Source organism: Microcaecilia unicolor, chromosome 4 (genome assembly GCF_901765095.1).
Source record: "Microcaecilia unicolor chromosome 4, aMicUni1.1, whole genome shotgun sequence".
Classification (NCBI taxonomy): Eukaryota; Metazoa; Chordata; class Amphibia; order Gymnophiona; family Siphonopidae; genus Microcaecilia; species Microcaecilia unicolor.
The window spans coordinates 8,814,997-8,838,408 of NC_044034.1; the positions used below are offsets into that span (position 1 = coordinate 8,814,997).

The 23,412-nt window shown below is 45.7% G+C and overlaps 1 protein-coding gene across 2 annotated transcripts in view; it reads left to right on the forward strand.

Moving 5' to 3' along the window:
• The first annotated feature begins 20,537 nt into the window (after positions 1 to 20,537).
• Positions 20,538 to 23,412, forward strand: part of LOC115468277 (sphingomyelin phosphodiesterase-like) — a 71,210-nt gene continuing 68,335 nt past the window's right edge. Inside the window, exons 1-2 of one of the 2 annotated variants that reach the window (XM_030199867.1) lie at positions 20,538 to 20,548; positions 21,255 to 22,188. In XM_030199867.1, coding sequence (XP_030055727.1) covers positions 21,886 to 22,188 — 303 coding nt within the window. In that variant the 5' untranslated portion in view covers positions 20,538 to 20,548; positions 21,255 to 21,885. Of the gene's footprint in view, positions 20,549 to 21,061; positions 22,189 to 23,412 lie in introns of those variants that run through there. The other variant, XM_030199866.1, reaches the window with a different exon arrangement.

The following is a 23,412-nucleotide window of genomic DNA, read 5'->3' on the forward strand; positions in this document are numbered from 1 at the left end:
TCTCAGTTTGGAAGTAAAGAGAGAACGACCTCCTTACTGCGACTCTGTGAGCAGTTATATTCTGTAACCTGTGAGCACCTATATTTCCTGTACTTCCCCCAGGCACTATCCAGGTAGTGATAAAATGTTTAGATAGTTTTATAATTGATCCATATTCAGTTACCTGTTATTGTTTGCACATTTTCGGTTTCACTGTTCTAATTTTTCATGACAATAAACCTTCTTTAGTTTATTTCCTCTGCTTGTCTGGGCTGACAATCCTGGTTGTTTGTGTTTTGGGGTCTGTGGGTGCTTTATAGGAACTGTAGGACCACTGGGAGTGAGGTCCCAGTGTCCTAGAAATCACTGGGTGCTACGTTGAGAGCGGGAGACTCGCTCAAAGGCAGTTAGGACCCAGTCGGTGGGAGGAGGGTGCTAGTGTAGAGTGGACCTGAACTGTACTGGGGATAGACCCTCTAAGTGACCTTTAGATTGTAAGCTCTTCTGAGCAGGGACTGTCCTTGTTCGTTAATTTGTACAGCGCTGCGTAACCCTAGTAGCGCTCTAGAAATGTTAAGTAGTAGTAGTAGGGTAAGCCCCAGGCGAGTGGCTAGGAGTTTCGTGACAGATGTCAATATATTTTTTACTCTGGGATCATTTGGTCCAATGGGACAACTTGGGTCCAGTCCCAGATTTAAGAATATGGCTTTATGGTGCCATTCCACCCTCCACCACACTCATGACAGGCAATAGTACATAGGGGTACCCCACTCCCTACATGTCCCATACCAACTGCTTCTGCTCCCAGTCAACCCAAAGCTCTTCCAGTATCTTCTTTGGCACTGGGTTTCCCAATCAATGCTCATCCATGTTCTCAGGAGGAAGGTTATTATGCCCCGTCCCCCAACAACATATAGGTTAATGCTGAGTCTTTGCAATAACCCCTCCACTTCCATGCTCCTCACCGCCCATTTTGTCCCCAGAACCCCAAGAACAGTTACCTCACAGGTTCCAGTAGCAAGACAAAGGTATTGCAGCAGAGTGACAGGCTTTGGAAGGCCTACCTCCCTATCCATGGGTATTTTCCATAGGATTGGTCGCCCTCTGCAGTCAGTCTATGGCAACATCCCAGGCCTGAACCTCAGTGTAGATACAGGGGACTCTATTCTGGGCATCACTACCTTCACCTCAGGTGGCACCCCCTCCATCAAGGCCACAAACTCCCATTCCCTGGTTTCTTTCCCCCTATCTCGCAGGAGATAAGCACGCCCAAAGAGGTGGTTGTTCATCCCTCCTCTGCCATGACCACAACAGCCAACCTGCTAAGCTCGCCTTCAATTGTCAGGTGTGCCAAGCTCCCTTCAGCTTTCAACTCATCATGGGGAGCATCCTTCTTCCTTGATGGAAGAAGCAGCTGCTGTTTGAATCAGGCCGCAACCCTGAGCATCGGCCTTGCGGGTGTCTTGCCCAGTGTCAGACCCTGAGTCACTGTCTATCTTGGAATCCTTGTCCTCCTCGTCTCCTCTGAAGGTCCCCGCCGGAAATTCACCCCGGTAGAATCTCCGTCCACAAGTGGAACAGCACAGTTGTACTGGGGCCAGATCACTCCAGTAAAGGCAGTCCGGGCAGAGGGCACAACCCATATCTATCATCTTCTACCGATAACTCCACAGCAATCCACACTGCAGGGGCAGCCTCCTCAATCCACTCTGGTGCACGCCTAGCCATAGGTTCTCCTTCTTCACCATTCACCTTGGTTCCCTCGGTCTCTCTCCTCATGGGTAATGCCTCGAATCCACGTGCAGTTTCACGCAGGGCTTCCAAAGAGCCCTCTCCACTCGACTTGACTCTCTCGACATTTTCCGCAATCGACCCCAGATCCTTAATCTGGTCCTTCAGGAAGTTCCAATTCTGATGCAGAGACTGCCACAGGGCCCAGCGTTCCTCCTCTGTGGTAAAGGGGGGATTTGTGTGGTTCCCTCCACTATCTCCGTCATCATGTCCAACAGGAATTCTAGATCTGTCAGTAATTTTATCCTTCGAGCAGGCCCATCCCTGCCACTCACTGGATCAGCCCTTCCAGATTCCTCCCAGCCACCCATGGTGACCTCCGTAAATTCCTCCCACCCTCCGCTCAGGTACTCAAAGTTTTGGCACACTTTGCTCTGTCAGAGCGGGCTTTTACTGGACGGGAAGTTAAAAATTTTACCAGGCTGGCTCTGAAGTCTTTCCAGAAGGAAATTTGTAATCCTAGGCCTATGGGACAGGCCCCAAAATTTGTAATGCACAAGGCAATCAAACAGTTTTAGAATTCATTGGTAAATGTAAATCTTGTAATCCACAAAGGTAGCTGGTTTGATTGATGCCAGGTCTTTCCCAAAGTCAATTTAAAGTATTTTTCCAGTGTGTTCAAATGGTAGCTGACGACGGAAGTATTATTTTGCACACCGTTTTCATCCCAGCCGTGCCTTTGTTGTTTTATGTAACTCCCCTTTACCTGGGCGCATTCTGGGTCTGGGGTCCGAGTGGGCTGGAACCTCCGCAAAGGGCAGATTCTGTCGGACCCTCACTCACTCACTTGGCGTGTGGTGCCTCCACCTGGGGAAAGAAGTGTTAGTGGGTGGGTTGACCCTCTTCTCCCCCAGGAACCTCAGCCTTTGGTTCAAATCCTCTGTGGGAAGTAAGCTGGCAGTTAAACATAAGTTGTCTCGGGGGCAGCCACAAACTTTCTAGTCCATGATGACCCACTCTAGAGTCAGCAGCTTGTAACAAAACTTTTTATGTTAACACTGCAACCAGCAACATCAGTCCATTCAACAGGAAAAATAGTCTAACAAGACATACTGCATCAACCTCTCTTTCTCTCTTCCGTGGTTCCTCAAAGGGAATCCCGCCTCCTTCACTTCCAGGTATATTTACAGGGCAATTAAAAGTATGTACAGTTATAGACAGTTCCCCTGCAATTCCTTAGCAGCAGGGCTGCCGAGAGACTAGGCCGGGCCCGGGGCAAGGCTGTCCCGCTTCCGCCCCCCCCCCCCCCCCCCGCCGCTGCCGCCCCCATCGCTCCACCTGCCGCTGTCACCCCCCCCCCCCCCATCACTGCAGTCCGTGGTCTCACCTGCCTGCCTCCACGGCTCCGGGCCCCCTGCATTCAAGGCGGCAGTCGCAGATTGCCTCTCTTCTGGCCTTTCCTCCCTGTGTCCCGCCCTCGTCTGATGTAACTTCCGGTTTCCGCGAGGGCAAGACACAGGGAGGGAAGGCCCGAAGAGAGGCGATCTGTGCCTGCTGCTTCGAATGCAAGGGGTCTGGAGCCGAGGAGGCAGGCAGGTGAGACCAGGAACTGCAGCACCGGCAGCCTGACCCCGGTGCCGGGCCCCTCTTGGAGGCCCAGCCCAGGGAATTTTGCCCCCCCCCCCCTCTCGGCGGCCCTGCTTAGCAGCTCAGATCCTCTTGGTTTGATCCTTCCCCAGTGGTGTCCTGGAATCACCCTGGTCACTGGGACGGGCTCTCCTTAGCCTCCCCCCCCTGACTCCACAGGCTTCTCCTTCAAACTCTGCTTTCTTTCTTATTCTCCCCAGGGCCCCCCCCCCCCCCCCTTCAAAGGGCATACACACAACTTGATTAGCTCTTAACTCCACCTCCCCTGTCACTCTGTTGTACCAGGGCACTTTTCCTCTGCATTTTGTTTCATAAACAGTACACTTGCATTGGCTGAGCTTCCTCCACCCAGGACACTCATGGTCACTCCTGCCATTGACTCTCAACCAGGGATTCTATCTATTAGTAATTCCTACCTAATAGGGATTACACTAGGACAAGGGGGCACACATTGAAGCTATTAACTAGTAAATTTAAAAGAAATTGGAGAAAATAATTCTTCACGCCACGTGTAACTAAACTCTGGAATTCATTGCCAGAGAATGTTGTAAAATCAGTTAGCTTAGCGGGGTTTTAAAAAAGGTTTGGCTAGCTTCCTTAAAGAAAAGTCCATAAACCATTATTAAAATGAACTTGGGGAAAATCCACTGCTTATTTCTAGGATAAGCTGTGGATTGGATTGTACTGTTTTGGGATCTTGCCGGGTATTTGTAACCTGGATCGGCCACTGTTGGAAACAGGATGTTGGGCTTGATAGACCTTCGATCTGTCCCAGTATGGCAACGCTTATGTTCTTATGTAAAGTATTTTTTAGCACTGGGAAGCGTGCACAAATGCTTGAACTATCACAGGGCACCTGAGCCCACCCCACAGTAATGCGTTTTGGTATGTGAGAAGTTCGTAGTAGTGTTTATCACCACTTACTACTACTACTACTACTATAAATCACTTCTATAGCGTTACCAGTCGTACTCAGCACTTTACAATTGAACATGAAGAAAGACAGTCCCTGCTCAAAAGAGCTTACAATCTAAATCAGGACAAACAGACAGGACCAAAAAGGATAAGGGAAGGACAGACAGAAGGACACATAAGGATAAGATAAAAGTTACAAGTCAGGAGTCAAAAGCAGCATCAAACAGGTAGGCCTTTAGCCCGGATTTGAAGGATCCTAAACACAGATGTCAGATGCAGTGGCGTACCAAGGGGGGGGCGGTGGGGGCGGTCCGCCCCGGGTGCCAGTGGGTGGGGGGTGCTCCGCTCCCGCTGCCTCCCGTGGCCATTCCCGCGGCGCCGCACATTTAAAAAAAACGGCGAAGCAGCGTCGCAGGCAGCGCCTCGCGCCCTGCTTGTAAAAAAAAAAAAAAAAAGCAAATCACCTTCCTTCTCCTCCTCGTCTTGACGTCTTGACGTCGACTCGGGCCTTCCAATCATTTGATTGGAAGGCCCGAGACGACGTCAAGACGTCAAGACGAGGAGAAGGAAGGAGATTTTAATTTTTTTTTTACAAGCAGGGCACGAGGCGCTGCCTGCGACGCTGCTTCGCCGGTTTTAACGGGACTGAGGTGGGGAAGGAGAGGGGCGAAAGGGACTTGGGTGGGGGTGTTCAGAGGGGAGAAGGGGACTGGGGTGGGGATCTCAGAGGGGAGAAGGGGAGGGGAGAAGGGGACTGGGGTGGGGGTGTTCAGAGGGAAAAAGGGGAGGGGAGAAGGGGACTGGGGTGGGGGTGTTCAGAGGGAAAAAGGGGAGGGGAGAAGGGGACTGGGGTGGGGATCTCAGGGGAGGGGAGAAGGGGACTGGGGTGAGGATCTCAGAGGGGAGAAGGGAAGGGGAGGGGAGAAGGGGACTGGGGTGGGGGTCTCAGACAGGGGAGGGGAGAAGGGGACTGTGGTGGGGGTCTCAGACAGGAGAAGGGGAGGGGAGAAGGGGACTGGGGTGGGGGTGTTCAGAGGGGAGAAGGGGGCTGGAACTGGGGGCTGAAAAAAGGGGCAGAGAGAGAGAGGGGACAGATCCTAGATGGAAGGGGGAGCGAGAGGGAGGGCAGACCCTGGATGGATGGGAGAGGGAGGGCAAATGGTGGACTGAAGGGGCAGAGAGAAAGGGCAGGCAGTGGATGGAAGGGACAGCAGAGAGGGCAGACACTGGATGGCAGAGAGAGAGAGAGAGAGAGTGAAGACAGATGCTGGATGGAAGGAAGACGGTGAAAAGAAGATGAGGAAAGCAGAAACCAGAGACAACAAACTGTAAATAAAATATATTTTTTTATTTTTTTTGCTTTAGGATAAAGTATTGTAGATGTGTTAAATGTTTATAATAGAACATGTAAATAAGGTAATCTTTTTATTGGACTAATTTTAATACATTTTGACTAACTTTCGGAGAACAAAACCCCCTTCCTCAGGTCAGGATAAGATACTGTAACAGCACTATACTGTACTGACCCGAGGACGGAGGTTTTGGCCTCTGAAAGCTAAATGTATTAGTCCAATAAAATGGTATTATTTTACTTTCTATATTTGTTTTATTTCTATTTGCTAATTTGTAAAGTGGTGATTGGTACTTGTTAGTTTTTTTCAAATTTACATCTGCTGTCTTTATATTTTGCACAGTACTAGGGGACAGTTTCTGTTTCTGTGGTGTTGCATTGTATGCAGAGTCTGGCATCGGGGGTTCAGTTTAATTTTTGTCTAAGTTGAAAGTTTATTATTACTTTTTCTATAGTGGATTAGGGTGTATCTGTGTTTGTGAAAAAGACATGGCTTTCAGTTGGCATTGACTGTGCAGGATCTACGATCTGTACTATTCTGTCTGGTTTCGTTTTACAATAGGTGAATTGATGTTCTAGTGCTCACTGTAGTGTTTAAGATGCTTTCCTTTTCCTTGTGTGACTCGTAGAAATGACTGCTTATGGTATGGTAGAATTGCTCTATAGGTCCTGAGTGTTTTGTATTCTCGGCATGCCTAGTACTGGATTTGGGGGGGGGGGGGGGTGTTAAAAAATGACCGGCCCCGGGTGTCAATTACCCTAGGTACGCCACTGGTCAGATGTTTAATTTAACCTCTATTGAAGTTTATGTCAAGCCGTACTCCAAGACTGCAAACAACTGGTTGAAGTTTAAAATCAGATTTTGAACAGGAAAAGTGGCAATTTTTCCACTTACCCAAACGAAGTAGTTATTCCAGCATTTAATTTGAGAAGATGTTTTTGGCATCCAACAAGATGTTTTCGAAAAGCAAAGACTCATGTGGTGAAACAGATCCTGTATAGTTCCGGTTAGGGGAAAAACTGATCTGCACATCATTAGCATAAATAAAATAAGACAAAATGAATGACTGTAGTCATTTCCCATCATGTTCAACGTTTGGCTGTGCTCTTTGGGGACATTTTTTTAATAAATCTTAGGAATATCGTTTTATTTACACTGGCAACGTTCAGCTTGTTTTCCTAATTCTTGACTCCTTGGACAATACACACAAAATTCAGGAGCTTTGCTGGGTGAAATCTTGTTAAAATCAAATACTGATTAAACAGCTATCAAAGGCCTGTGATTACCACAGCAATCTGTGATCTGCAGCCTTAGAATTTTCATCGATTCATCCGTCAGCTTGTAAAATCCTGTTTCCCTAGACTTCAATTATTAAGGCAAATTTAAGAATTTTTTTTTTTTTTTTTACTGGCGGGTCAAGCCATAATTTCATCCTGTTTAGTCGATTGTAATGCCCTATAATTAATGAGACTTCAGCGCCTTAAAACATACGGCTGCTAAAATCATTTTGGGTTCTTTTCACTGAGCCGCGCTAAAAAGTGACCGTCGCTGTCCACTCTTAAGTGCGGCTGTAAAATGGCCAAATTTCTAAATTAGTGCTCGGCTCTTACCACCACCTCTTTAGTACACGGTAAGGGCTCATATGCTAATCAGGCAGCGATGGCCAATACATAGTCTATTACCGCAGGACACTCTGACTCTCATTTTTATTTTCTAGTGTGGGAACTGGCAGGCCCTGATCTCAGAAATCCCGTGTGTCGCAGGGAACCCACGATAGTGCTGATTCAGCCACTTAGTAAAAGGACCCCTTGTTGCAAGAAAATAAAATGAAAGTGTTACCCCTTTGTCGAAATCACTGTACTCTTTGCCTGTGTCTGACTGTGTTAAATTTAAGCTTTGCTGCTTATGTTTCAGGATTCTATGCGGTTGCAACTCCTACATATGTCACTTCAGATTTGGTTCCTCATGTTATGTCTCAGTCTATTTACACTAATAAGTACAGAAAGTATTGCCATACTGGGAAAGACCAAAGGTTCAGCCACTTCTAGCACAGAGAATAAATAAACTGGGATAACCTAAGCAGATGATTTTGTCAAGTGCCTCTAGAAAATGCCTTTCGGAAAATGTTAAAAACTAGACTTTTAAAAAATGTAATAATCACTGTACGTTTCAGCATGTGGTTTTGTACAACTCATTTATTGTAAGAGGAACAACTGTGATCTCAGAGGGGGGGTTTTTTTGTGAAAAAACTCTTTCATTGTAAACTGCCCTGAGCTTCTTATTAGTGCAGTATAAAAATAATGTATTATTGTTATGATCAGGGCTTTTTTTGAGGGGGTACTCGGGGGTACTGAGTACCGGCACCTTTTCATTTGACTGCTAAAATTGACCCCCAAGTTTTAATGAAAGAGCTCAGGCTCTACACACCAATTCTGCCTTGTCATAGATTCTGTGCCTGGCTATTGTGGGGAGGGTCCCCTGAAGGGTAGCCTGGCATTTGAGTACCGGCACCTTTTTTGTTAGAAAAATTGCACTGGACAAGACAGTGCTTAGTAAGCATAAATAAACTGGTACAATGCGGTCCTGGCATCTCTTCCCCTTCTTCCTACCGTAATCCGTCTCCCTCCCTTCCTTTCACCTTGCGGTCTCCTTTAAAATTCTTATTTCCTTTCTCAGAGGGGGCCCAACATGTCAGCCATCCTCACAAGCTGCCTCCGGCTGCCTGAAGCTTTCCCTCTCTGCTGTGATCCGCCCAGGCGGAAACAGGAAATTGCATCAAACAGGGCAGAAAGGGCAAGCTTGGGGGCAGCTACAGGCAGCTTGTGAAAGTGCCTATCATGCCTGGGCCACTCTGAGAAGGGAAATAAATGTTTCAAGAAGATTGGGAAGGGAGGAGGAGACAGACTGTGGCGGGGAGGAGAAGAGATGCCTGGGCTCCCTAGAGCTGTGGGGCCCAGGGCAGCTGCCCTGTTTGCCCCCCCCCCCCCCCCAATCCTGGCCCTGGCCACACAGGGTTCGGATATGGAAGGATGCAAAAATTGCTCCCAGCATTGGCGGTGGCCAACAGTATTTTACATGTTTCTTGAACTAAGTCTGGAGTTCGTTCCGCTATTTTTACGATCTATTCTGGCTGCTCCAGTTCGGTTGCTGCTGCCCCAGGACACTTGCTAACCCCCCACCCTCTGAGTGATGAGGAAGGGGCAGAGGAGGCTGGAGAAGCAAGTGCCACCAAATAGCACAACTAAGGAGCTCCTTTGCTTTGGGGGAGAGTGGACAGTGTGAAGAGGATTTTTTTTTTTTGGGGGGGGGGGGTAGTTTCATCCTGTTTCCAAAAGTGGATAATCCAGGTCACAAGTACTTGGCAATATCCCAGATCAATAAAACAGATTTTATGCTGCTTATCCTAGAAATAAGCAGTGGATTTTTCCAAGTCCAACTTAATAATGGCTTATGGTCTTTTCTTTTAGAAAAGTAGCCACACCTTTTTTAAACCCTGCTAAGCTAACTGCTTTCACCCCATTCTCTGGCAAGGAACTCCAGAGTTTAAATACATGTTGAGTGAAGAAATATTTTCTCTGATTTGTTTTAAATTACTACTTAGTAGCTTTATTGCGTGCCCCTTAGTCCTCATATTTTTGGAAAGAGTAGATAAGTGATTCATGTCTACTCGTTCTACTCCCCTCAATATTTTATAGAACTCTATCATATCTCCCCTCAGCCGCCTTTTCTCCAAGCTGAAGAGCCCTAGCCACTTTAGCCTTTCCTCATAGGGAAGTCGTCCCATCCCCTTTATCATTTTCGTCGCCCTTCTCTGCACCTTTTCTAATTCCACTATATCTTTTTTGAGATGCGGCGACCAGAATTGAACACAATATTCGAGGTATGGTCGCACCTTGGAGCGATACAAAGGCATTTTAACATCCTCATTTTTGTTTTCCATTGCTTTCCTAATACTTCCTAACATTGCACAGTGAGCAGAGGGTAAGAGCCCACATGCTAATCCATTAATGCCAAAAACTAAAACTCAGCCATTTTCTGGCCTTAGCACACGGGAAAGGAAATGGGACTTGATATCCTGCCTTTCTGAGGTTTTTGCAACTCCATTCAAAGCGGTTTACATATATTCAGGTACTTATTTTGTACCAGGGGCAATGGAGGGTTAAGTGACTTGCCCAGAGTCACAAGGAGCTGCACTGGGAATTGAACTGAGTTCCCCAGGATCAAAGTCCACTGCACTAACCACTAGGCTACTCCTCGAGGAAAGACCTACACAAGAGCATTCATTCTAAGGCCACCTTTTGCCATAGCTTTGTAAAAGGGCTCCAAAGTGTCTGGAAGTGAAATATAGGGGAAAAAATGGAGAAGAATGACTTCTACAATCATATTGTGCGTGAAAGAGCAGGTGTCCATTTTTATTCGGGTATAAATATAGCTGGATAAGCATGTGCTAATTATCTCAAGAGAAAAACGCAGGCCATAGGCATTCATTTAATATATAAGGATGGCTGTGTAGTGTGGAAAGAAGAAGAGGTTATGGCTGAACAAACGCTGTTAATAGAGAGGAACACAGTTCTTGATAAATTCTTATCATCTGTTCCGTTCTCCACTACTGTCAACTCCAGACTTCGCGCCTTCTGTCTCGCTGCACCCTACGCCTGGAATAAACTTCCTGAGCCCCTACGTCGTGCCCCATCCTTGGCCACCTTTAAATCTAGACTGAAAGCCCACCTCTTTAACATTGCTTTTGACTCGTAACCACTTGTAACCACTCGCCTCCACCTACCCTCCTCTCTTCCTTCCCGTTCACATTAATTGATTTGATTTGCTTACTTTATTTATTTTTTGTCTATTAGATTGTAAGCTCTTTGAGCAGGGACTGTCTTTCTTCTATGTTTGTGCAGCGCTGCGTACGCCTTGTAGCGCTATAGAAATGCTAAATAATAGTAGTAGTAGTCTTCATAGTCTACGGAATCCACAGTTGCAAGACTCAGGTGTAAGAATGGTGAATAGGCCAATTTCTATCAGGACATTTTGAATGTTATTAAATCATAAGATTAGCAAGTTCCGGGAGGGGGGATGAGCCCTCAATTGAGTGCTATCAGAAATTCGTGAACTTCCTCCCGGCTGCTACAATTGTACATGGGTTTTATTCAAGAAAAGAGAAGTACTGATTCCTTCTCGGAGGTGGTGATAGTTTTGCTGGAGAAACCTGACACAGTCTATTCTACACATAAAATTATAGATCGATATCATTGCTGAATTGGGATTCTAAAATACTTTGCACAAATTTTAGTGGATACATTTTCAAGTGTCATAGAGAAGCTGGTTCACCCTGTTCAAGATGGTTTAACGATCAATGGGGGGAGCCAGTATGTGTAAAAGTGTTTTGTAGCAGAGCGGACACCCCGGACGGTGTAGAAAACATGAAAAAGGATCTGCAGAATTTAGAAGAATGGTCTAATGTTAGGCAATTAAAATTCAATGCAAAGTAGTGCCGAGTGATGCACTTAGGGAGTAGAAATCCAAGGGAGACGTATGTGTTTGACGGCGAGAGGCTTGATATGCACAGACAGGGAGAGGGATCTTGGGGTGATAGTATCTGAGGATCTGAAGAAGACAAAACAGTGTGACAAGGCGTAGCCAGAAGGATGCTAGGCTGTATAGAGAGAGGCGTAACCAGCAGAAGCAAGGAGGTGTTGATGCCACTGTACAAGTCATTCGTGAGGCCCAACCTGGAGTATTATGTTCCGTTTTTGAGGCAGTATCTTGCTAAAGATGTAGGAAGACTTGAAGCGGTCCAAAGGAAGACAACAAGAATGATATGGGGCTTGAGCCAAAGGACATACGAGAAGAGACTGGAAGACCTGAATATGTATACCTTAGAGGAGAGACAGGGGGAGATATGATACAGATGTTTAATTAGTTAAAAGGTATTAATATAGAAACAAATATTTTCCAGAGAAGGGAAAGTGGACATGAATTGAGGTTGCAGGGTGGTAGACTTGGGAGTAATGTCAGAAAATTATTTTTCACAGAGAGAGCAGTTCATGCGTGGAATGCCCTCCGGGGGGGGGGGGGGGGGGGGGGGGTGGCAAAATTCAAAAAGGCCTGGGATGAACACAGAGGATCTCTAATTGGAAAATCAATGATATAAAATTCAAAACTTCAAGGGTTGTATATGTGTTTAGATGGTGACTCTGGCTGCATCAACTAAGGCCAGTGCTGGGCTGGCTTGTACAGTCTGAATCCCGCGTATGGCGATTCGGTTTAGGATGGGCTGGAGAGAGGTTCGATGGTTTGAAACATGAGGAGAATGCCGGGTAGACTTATACGGTCTGTGTCCCACAAATGACAAGACAGATTCCGATAGGCTGGAGTTGGCTTTGACAGCAACTCCAGTAGCTGGAGCATAAGGACAGAGCCGGGTGGACTTCTACGGTCTATGTCCCAGAAACACCAAAAGAAAGACCATGATCAAGTATATACTATCACGGTCATTGTTGATTTAATCTTGAATTGATAATGAAGGTGACTGTTGGGAAGACTGGATGGACCACTCAGGTTTTTATCTGCCGTCACCTACTATGTAACTAGATTATATGGTAGATAAGCCCTGCCCAGTGCATTCTAGGTTGTGCCGCATGGAGCAGAGGATGACATCACTCCTGCCTCATGAGTTATGGGGGTCAGAGCGGTGAGCTTCTGCTAGACCACCAGGGCATTTGTGACCAGGGAGGCCACTGGACCACCAGGGCATTATTTTTTTCCACCTGGTCAGGGGAAGGAAGGAGGGAGCTGCGGGGGGGGGGGGGGGGCACTGGACTGCCAGGGCATTTTTTTTCCACCAGAGGATGGAGGGGGCCAGGGGTCCAATGAGGATTAGGGCATTTAAAAAAATGATTGGGAAAAAGAGGGGTCGGGTATGTGAGGCCAGGTGGTTACCGCTAGACACCAGGGATATGTTGGGGGGGGGGAACAGGTGTTGGGTTGGGGGTAGGGGGCTGATGCACACTGCGGCTCTCATGTGCTTTTTTTTTAATGTCAGCTGTCTAGTCAGTGCCTGAACCAATCATCTTACAGGCACTGACGGAAAAGTTGACATTATTACCTCTCGCCTTGATTACTGCAACCTGCTCCTCGCTGGCCTCCCACTTAACTATCTATCCCCTCTTCAGTCCATTCAGAACTCTGCTGCACGTCTTATCTTCCGCCTGGACCAATATACTCACATCACCCCTCTCCTCAGGTCACTTCACTGGCTTCCGATCAGATACCGCATACAGTTCAAGCTTCTCCTGCTCACCTACAAATGCACTCAGTCTGCTGCCCCTCCCTACCTCTCGACCCTCATCTCCCCTTACGTTTCTACCCGTAACCTCTGCTCTCAAGACAAATCCCTCTTTTCAGTACCCTTCTCCAACACCGCCAACTCCATGCTCCGCCCTTTCTGCCTCACCCCATGCTTGGAATAATCTCCCTGAGCCCATACGCCAGGCCCCCTCCCTGCCCATCTTCAGATCCTTGCTCAAAGCCCACCTCTTCAATGTCGCCTTCGGCAACGAACCATTATACCTCCATTCAAGAAACCTAGACTGCCCCAACTTGACATTTCGACCTTTAGATTGTAAGCTCCATTGAGCAGGGACTGTCCTTTTTGTTAAGTTGTACAGCACTGCGTAACCCTAGTAGCACTCTAGAAATGTTAAGTGGTAGTAGTAGTAAGTAGTATTTAGCACTGAGCAGCAGATTACGCAATTTTAAAGCAACATTACTGTTTACTTTGAGCTGTGGCAATTTTTCTGTGTTAGAGTGAAGACGCTACCGTGAACATCGGCCTCAGAGTGATAATGTAACATATATAGTAACATAGTAGATGACGGCAGAGAAAGACCTTACAGTCCATCCAGTCTGCCCAACAAGATAAACTCATTTTACATGGTAAGTGATACTTTATACCCAAGTTTGATTTGTCCTTGCCATTCTCAGGGCACAGACCGTAGAAGTCTACCCAGCACTGTTCTTGTACTAGAAGTTCTGAAGATTCTGGAATCCTAAAGAGTTACAAGATTCCGGAATCCCAATTAGTAGCAACATAGTAACATAGTAAATGACGGTAGATAAAGACCTGAACGGTCCATCCAGTCTGCCCAACAAGATAAACTCATTTTACATGGTATGTGATACTTTATACCTGAGTTTGATTTGTCCTTGCCTTTCTCAGGGCACAGACCGTAGAAGTCTACCCATCACTGTTCTTGTACTAAAAGTTCTGAAGATTCTGGAATCCTAAAGAGTTACAAGATTCCGGAATCCCAATTAGTAGCAACATTCCATGTAGAACCCCAAAGAGTAACATAGTAACATAGTAAATGATGGCAGATAAAGACCTGAACGGTCCATTCAGTCTACCCAACAAGATAAACTCATTATACATGGTATGCGATACTTTATATATATACCCAAGTTTGATTTGTCCTTGTCATTCTCAGGGCACAGACCGTAGAAGTCTGCCCAGCACTGTTCTTGTACTAAACGTTCTGAAGATTCTGGAATCCTAAAGAGTTACAAGATTCTGGAATCCCAATTAGTAGCAACATTCCATGTAGAACCCCAAAGAGTAACATAGTAAATGACAGCAGATAAAGACCCGTACGGTCCATCCAGCCTGCCCGACAAGATAAACTCATTTTACATGGTATGTGATACTTTATACCTGAGTTTGACTTGTCCTTGCCTTTCTCAGGGCACAGACCGTAGAAGTCTGCCCAGCACTGTTCTTGTACTAAGTTCTGAAGCTAATGTCGAAGCCCCTTAAAATTTACACTCCAGACTATCCCTATCTATTTAGTGACAATCAATTTGAGGCATAAGTGAGCAGACAGGATTCCACAATAGCAAATGATTAGCGTAGCAGCTCCTCAAAAATTGCTAAGACATGCAAGTCAAGATTTTTTCCACTTCTTAAAAACATTTACCAATATAAGCTAATCAAGAAATGTATTAAGTTATGTCCAATAAAAAAGGTATCATCTTATTTTCTTTTCCATGTTTTATTTTGTTTGATTTCTATTGATAACCAATATAAGATTAATAGAGATGCAGAGTTTTCTTCTAACGCTCCTCAAAAGAAACTACTCTGGTAGATTCCCTTGCTCAGAAAATAAGCTCTTCCGCCCATCATTCACAGGGGCACTCTTCATAGTCAGTCAAAGAACGTAAGACTAGCCATACTGGGTCAGACCAATGGTCCATCTAGCCCAGTATCCCTGCTTCCAACAATGGCCAAGTCAAATCACAAGTACCGTACTTGGCAGAAACCCAAATAGTAACAGCATTCCATGCTAGTAATCCTGGGGCAAGTAGTGGCTTCCTCATGAAACAGTAACCCCAAGCACTCACAATGGAAATCAAACCCATGTCCGCTGCATTCAGGGCACATGGCTCTAACTCCTACACCAAACACATATCTGCTCTGTCCTCTTTAAAAAGCTTCAGTCAGAGTTTCTAGTACACCATATCGTATCATTCATCATCTATCATCTCAAACAGCATCGACACATGAGGCCCTTATCTCAAACTCAGCATATTCTTCAACTGAAAAATAAAAAGAGGAACAAAGCAGACCCAGGATCGGTCACAGTCTTCCTCCTTCAGTTTTTCTCGTAAAGTGTCTCTGTCTACCTTCTCTCCATCACTGCTCTTCTGTTTGCTGTCATAGTAGGAGTGGAAGAGTAGCCTAGTGGCTAGTACAACAGACTTTGATCCTGGTGACCTGGGTTCAATTCCCACCGCAGCACCTTGTGACCTTGGGCAAGTCACCCAACCAGTGGTGTGCTGATAAATGTTTAACAACAGGATCTTTCCTGCCTGCCCCTAAGCATTCGCTGGAAACCTGGGTGGCTGGAGGGGGGGCAGGGGAGAGAGGAGAGTCACTGGACATGGGTGGCTGGAGGGGGGCAGGGGAGAGAGGAGAGTCGCTGGACATGGGTGGCTGGAGGGGGGCAGGGGAGAGAGGAGAGTCGCTGGACATGGGTGGCTGGAGGGGGCAGGGGAGAGAGGAGGGTCGCTGGACATGGGTGGCTGCTCACAGAGAGTCTGTGTATCGCACACATATTCTCTCACACTGTCTCTGTCTCACACACACTCTCTCTCTCTCTCTCTCACACACACACTCACTGCTTCTCAGATACACAGTCGCACACACTCTCATTCTCACACACACACTCTCTCTCTCACAGACACACTCGCAACCAGTCTCACTCTCTCTGTGTCACACAGTCACTCTCACACACACTCTCTCAAACATACACACGCCGAGGAAAACCTTGCTAGCGCCCATTTCATTTGTGTCAGAAACGGGCCTTTTCTACTGGTATATATATAATATGTAAACCACTTTGATTGTAACCACAGTAAGGTGATATATCAAATCCCATACTATCCCCCTTTATCCACACTTCTCTGGATTACTCGTATCTGTCCATCTGTTTCATTTAATGCTATAACTAGCCAAATTACAAGAACCAAGGTGGTTGGCAAAGATTTATTCAATGGCTTTTCACATCTGCTGGTTCCAGAACAAAGAACTACAGGGTAGATATTCAATACAATTTAACCGGCTAGAATGGCTCCTAGTTGGTTAAATCACCTGTTTGAGGCTCACTGGTCATTTTTAGTGGCAGTTAACCAATTAGAAGCACTGAAAGTAACTGGTTACTGCCTAACTGCAAACCAGCTACTTTGGGGGTCTTCTGAGGTCTGTTATCTTGAGGCGGACTGAGAGGAACATTGTTTTAGGCGGAATGAGTAAAACCGCGTCGCAGTCCCGTCGGGACCCGGAGTGTACAGCGATGAAGTCGGGTAGCAAAGGCCCGAGGCGCCACGTGTCCCTGCTCCTGCAATTGGGATCTGAATCCGAGGAATCGCAGGCGAAGGAGTGCCCGACATCGGAGTTTAGCGGGTTGCCTATGGGCTTAGTTAAAGTGCTGCAAGCAATACGATCCGAGATAAAAATCTCTAAAACTGAAATCATTGAACGAATGGACTTACTGAGGTCCGATTTAAAGGAGCTGGGTGGCCGAGTCGAGGATTTGGAACGGTGAAAAATAAAACTTAGAGGAGCGACTGCGAGGGTCAAAAATTTACATCAGGCGTGGATGCTGTTCAAAAACACCATCCTGGAAGCCCAGGCCAAATATATTCCACGTATTAAAAAAGGAGGCCGGAAGACCAAACGACAGCCGGCGTGGTTAAATAGTGAGATGAAGGAAGCTATTTGAGCTAAAAGAAAATCCTTCAGAAAATGAAAGAAGGAGCCGAATGAAAATAATAAGAAACAGCATAAGGAATGTCAAGTCAAATGCAAAGCGCTGATAAAGAAGGCTAAGAGGAACTTCGAAAAAAAGAATGCGTTGGAGACAAAAACACATAGTAAAATTTTTTTTAGGTATATTAAAAGCAGGAAGCTGGCAAAAGAATCGGTTGGATCGCTAGATGAACAAGGAGTAAAAGAGAAGACAAAGCCGTAGCGGACAGATTAAATGAATTCTTTGCTTCGGTCTTCACCGAGGAAGACTTGGGTGGGATACCGGTGCCGGAAATGGTATTCGAAGCTGACGAGTCGGAGAAACTTAATGAATTCTCTATAAACCTGGAGGATGTAATGGGGCAGTTCTACAAACTGAAGAGTAGTAAATCTCCTGGACCGGATGGTATTCATCCCAGAGTACTGATAGAACTGAAAAGATTGGAGGGTGGCCAATGTAACACCGATTTTTAAAAAGGTTCCAGAGGAGATCCGGGACTGGTGAGTCTGACGTCGGTGCCAGGCAAAATGGTAGAGACTATTATTAAGAACAAAATTACAGAGTATATTCAAAAGCATGGATTAATGAGACAAAGTCAATATGAATTTAGTGACGGGAAATCTTGCCTCACCAATCTACTACATTTCTTTGAAGGGGTGAACAAACATGTGGATAAAGGTAAGCCGGTTGATATTGTGTATCTGGATTTTCAGAAGGCGTTTGACCAAGTACCTCATGAAAGACTCCAGAGGAAATTAGAGACTCGTGGGATAGGAGGTAGTGTTCTATTGTGAATTAAAAACTGGTTAAAAGATAGAAAACAGAGAGTAGGGTTAAATGGTCAGTATTCTCAATGGAGAAGGGTATTTAGTGGGGTTCCCCAGGGGTCTGTGCTGGGACCGCTGCTTTTTAACATATTTATAAATGACCTAGAGATGGGAGTAACTAGTGAGGTAATTAAATTTGCTGATGACACAAAGTTATTCAAAGTCGTTAACTCTCGCCAGGATTGTGAAAAATTACAGAAGGACCTTACGAGACTGGGCGTCTAAATGGCAGATGACGTTTAATGTGAGCAAGTGCAAAGTGATGCATGTAGGAAAGAGGAATCCAAATTATAGCTACATCATGCAAGGTTCCACGTTAGGAGTCACGGATCAAGAAAGGGATCTAGGTGTCGTTGTTGATGATATGTTGAAACCTTCTGCTCAATGTGCTGCTGCGGCTAAGAAAGCAAATAGAATATTAGGTATTATTAGGAAAGGAATGGAAAACAAAAATGAGGATGTTATAATCCCATTGTATCGCTCCATGGTGCGACCGCACCTCAAATATTGTGTTCAATTCTGGTCGCCGCATCTCAAAAAAGATATAGTGGAATTAGAAAAGGTGCAGAGAATGGCGACGAAAATGATAAAGGGGATGGGACGACTTCCCTATGAGGAAAGGCTAAAGCGGCTAGGGCTCTTCAGCTTGGAGAAAAGGTGGCTGAGGGAAGATGGTCTATAAAATAATGTGTGGAGTTGAACGGGTAGATGTGAAGCATCTGTTTACGCTTTCCAAAAATACTAGGACTAGGGGGCATGCAATGAAGCTACAATCTAGTAAATTTAAAACGAATCAGAGAAAATGTTTCTTCACTCAACGTGTAATTAAGCTCTGGAATTCGTTGACAGAGAATGTGGTAAAGGCGGTTAGCCTAGCAGAGTTTTTAAAAGGTTTGGACGGCTTCCTAAAGGAAAAGTCCATAGACCGTTATTAAATGGACTTGGGGAAAATCCACTATTTCTGGGATAAGCAGTATAAAATGTTTTGTACTTTTTTGGGATCTTGCCAGGTATTTATGACCTGGATTGGCCACTGTTGGAAACAGGATGCTGGGCTTGATGGACCTTTTGGTCTTTCCCAGTATGGCAATACTTATGTAGGTTAACCTACTGTAAAAAATATTCACTTCAAGTCAATGTTAGAGCATTCATTCTCCTATCAGGGCATAAACATTTGGAGGGCTGTCCCAATACAGGTTATTTATTTATTTATTTAATTACACATTTATATACTGCTTAAATCAACGTAGTCGACAATGAAAATGAGTGCATTTTTTCTAGCAAAAAAGGTGCTGGTACTCAAATGCTAGACCGCCCTTCATGGGTTGGGTGATCATTGAGAGACCCACCCCACAATAGCCAGGCCCCCTGCAACCAGTCACAGAATCTATGACAAGGCAGAATTGGTGTGTAGGGTCTGGGCTCTTTCATTAAAACTTGGGGACCATGGGTCAATTCTAGCAGACAATGAAAAGGTGCCAGTACTCAGTACCCCCTCAAAAAAAAAGCCCTGATGAAAACATACGAAATAAAATCACCAACAACCTCTTCAGATTTCCCTTTTCAAAAAGCCCGAAAGAGCTATTTTTCCCACATTAGAAGAGCAATGATTTTTTTTACTTTTATCCATGTACTTTACCGTATAGTCTCCTCATTCTGATGAAGACTTCTTCTATTGTAATCTGCCTTGAATCTTATTTGAAATAAGGCAGAATAAAAATGATAGAGTAGAATAGAAAGTTCTTCCTGAGACTGCAGAGATTCAGTACAATGGGGATTTGATGTGCGATTTTGGTGAGAGACAGCCCTTTGCTCAGTGCTGTCCTGCCAACAAGGTGTATTGTGGACCCCCCACTGAGCAAAGACTGAGCAGTGCCTGGAGAAGTTAACTACACAGCAGGATTCGTGAACCTCCACAAGGGAGGTGTGTGGTAAGACCTGAGAACCACCAAGTAAACAGTGCAAGGAAGAGAGAACTCCAGAAAGGGCAACTCTACATCAGACCTCTCAGGCCTCTGAAGTATCCTGGGATAGGGTTATCAAGACAGCTGACTTAGGAGTAACATCAGGAAATACTTTTTCATGGAGAAGGTGATGGATGCCTGGAACGTCCTCACTGTGGAGGTGGTAGAGTCTGACAAAAGCATTGACAGAATTCAAAAATGCAGGGCATAAACACACAGAGGAAGTGGAGGAGTGGCCTAGTGGTTAGGATGGTGGACTTTGGTCCTGGGGAACTGAGGAACTGAGTTTGATTCCTGGCACAGGCAGCTCCTTGTGACTCTGGGCAAGTCACTTAACCCTCCATTGCCCGCCGCATTGAGCCTGCCATTTACGTTCCAAGACGTATGAAGAGAGGCTTGCTGACCTGAACACGTACACCCTGGAGGAAAGGAGGAACAGGGGTGATATATGATACAGACGTTCAAATATTTGAAAGGTATTAATCCGCAAACGAATCTTTTCCGGAGATGGGAAGGCAGTAGAACGAGAGGACATGAAATGAGATTGAAGGGGGGCAGACTCAGGAAAGATGTCAGGAAGTATTTTTTCACGGAGAGGGTGGTGGACGCTTGGAATGCCCTCCCGCGGGAGGTGGTGGAGATGAAAACGGTAACGGAGTTCAAACATGCGTGGGATATGCATAGAGGAATCCTGTGCAGAAGGAATGGATCCTCAGAAGCTTAGCTGAAATTGGGTGGCAGAGCAGTTGGGGGGAAGAGGGGGTGGTGGTTGGGAGGCGAGGATAGGGGAGGGCAGACTTATGCGGTCTGTGCCCTGAAAAGGACAGGTACAAATTCAAGGTAAGGTATACACATATGAGTTTGTCTTGGGGCAGACTGGATGGACCATGCAGGTCTTTTTCTGCCGTCATCTACTATGTTACTATGAGTGGGAAAGCGCGGGGTACAAATGTAACAAAAATAAATAAATTTAGAAAGTATGCCTCTTAGAAAGATATTAGAGATACGTGTTTCCCAAAACTAATAGAGAGAGAGGCACAGAATGAGCCGAAAAAAAACTCTCTATAATCTTGGGGAAGGAGAACCAGAAATGCATTTCCTCCTGTACTGTGTAAAACAGAAAGAGAGCAGAGGTGCCCATTTCCCAAAGACTGAGCAGCAGAAGCTGTATAATCCTGAAGGAAAGAGGAGAAACAGCAGTAAGGTATGTTGTGTTCTATTACAATCACTTTCATATAGAAAAATTGTCAATCCAATAAAGTTATGTGAATCCTGAATTCTGTCCAGACCTGCCTCTGCCCCTCCTCTGGTCCTGCCCCACTGCTCAGCTGATACTGTGACATGAGGAAGAAGCCGTAGAGAGAAGCAGACTCAGAGCCTGGAAGACAAAACATCTGAATGGGAGCTCAGCTGAGACACAGCAGAAGGAGAGAAGAATAGATAACACAGAGGGCAGAGAGACACGGGGGAAACTAGACCAGTGAACAAAGAGGCAGAGGGTAGCAGAGAGAGAGACAGAGAGAGAACAGGCAGAAAGATCAACCACAGGACAGAGGGGCTGGCAGAGGCTAGGAGACAAGGAGAGCAACAGAGGAACTGGCAGAACAAAAATAGATCAGAGAGACAGGCAGAGTCTACAGGAAAAGGAGAGTAACAGAAGTACAGGCAGAAAGATCGACCACAGGACTGAGAGACCGGCACAGGCTAGGAAGAAAGGAGAGTGACAGAGAGACAGGCTGAGTCTGAACAAAGATAGATCAGAGACAGTGAGACAGGCAGAGTCTGAACGAAGATAGATCAGAGACAGCGAGACAGGCTGAGTCTGAACAAAGATAATTCAGAGACCGCGAGACAGGCAGAGTCTACAGGAAAAGGAGAGTAACAGAAGTACAGGCAGAAAGATCGACCACAGGACTGAGAGACCGGCACAGGCTAGGAAGAAAGGAGAGTGACAGAGAGACAGGCTGAGTCTGAACAAAGATAGATCAGAGACAGCGAGACAGGCAGAGTCTAGAAGAAAAGGAGAGTGACAGAGGAACAGGCAGATAGATCGGAGACAGAGAGAGACAGTCAGAGGGTGTAGAAAGAGAGGTCAGGCAGGCTGCTGAGAGGAGTAAGCATCAACTTTCAGTAATACTCTCTCATTCTAGTCTGATGGACACTGATGGGTGAGGGGGCTTCTCAGGCTGTTCTGTGTAGACTTGAGCTCCTCAGAGTAAGGAAGCTGTGGGCAGCCTGGGCTGATACCATGCTGTCTGTAACTGGGCTCTGGCTAAGCCTGGGCTTCTTCTGCTTCCTCTTCATGCCCTGTCCTGGAACTGCACGCCCAGCCTTGCAATCCCAGGACGCTCTGGATCCTCACCAGCTGCACTACATCCTGCCCAAACTGGGAATGAAATATGGATGGAGGAACCTCAATTGTCGAGCATGTAAAACCGTGTTCTCCATCATCGATATTGGACTGCAGGTAAAAACCTGACACCATGGAGGAATGCCGAGCTAGTCCTCCGTGATGTCTGTCCGAGCTTAGGCCAGGGGGGGGGGGGGGGGGTACAGGTTTATTAGAATCCAAAGATCCAGCCCTGCACAAACAATTCCTATGCAAGGTCACAGTCAGAACTGCGGTTACCCAGTCCCAGGAGGGAGCCAGGGCTGCAGGTCTCATAATTTATTTATTTATTTTGCTGCATTTGTATCCCACATTTTCCCACCTATTTGCAGGCTCAATGTGGCTTACATTATGTTGCAAAGGCATTATCATAAACAGTGTAAGAGGTTTGGCCTAATTTTACATATTACTGTGCAAGAAATTAGGTAAATAGGGTCAGTAGAATGACCAGTAAAGATAATTTGATTAACAATCAGATTAGAAGGGGTCGATATTAGTTGGTTCAGATATAGATTGGAATCAAGTCAATAAGAAGGATTCTTATTGTAAGTCTCTTCGAACAGGTAACTTCCGGAAAGCTGTTAAGTCGTGTATTGTTTTTATAGTATTCGGTAGTTTATTCCATGATTTTGTACAGAGGTATGTGAAGATAGGTGCGTGTATTGATTTGTATTTAAGTCCTCTGCAATTAGGGTAGTGGAGGTTAAGGGAGGTACGCGATGAACTTTTGCTATTTCGTGCTGGTAAGTCAATTAGGTCTGACATGTATGATAAAACATCCAGAACTGGCTTAAAGCCGATCTGTAGGAACTGAGGACCTAGTATTCAGGAGGTCTTTGTGGCTGGCAGTGGGTATTTACCCACACAAGTCCTTCTTTGCAATTCCTGGTAATTATTATATGGCCAAAGTTAGTTGATTTCATTTTGGGCAGAGCCTAAAACGTATATCAGGGACAGGCAAGCACAGGCCTCGAAGGTCCCAGTCAGGGTTTCAAGATTTCCCTAATGAATATGCATCTTCATACCAATTTTCCTTGGCTAATACAATTTCAAAAGTAAATAATCATAACAAATAACTCATTCATTCATGCATTTCAAATTCTAAATCATAATTTTTATTACAACACTAGTAAAAAAAAGGCCCGTTTCTGACACAAATGAAACGGGCGCTAGCAAGGTTTTCCTCGGAGTGTGTATGTTTCAGAGAATGTGTGTGAGAGAGAGAGAGAGAGAGAGTGAATGTGTGAGTGTGTGTGTGTGTGACAGAAAGAGAGTGAGACTGGGTGCGAGTGTGTCTGTGAG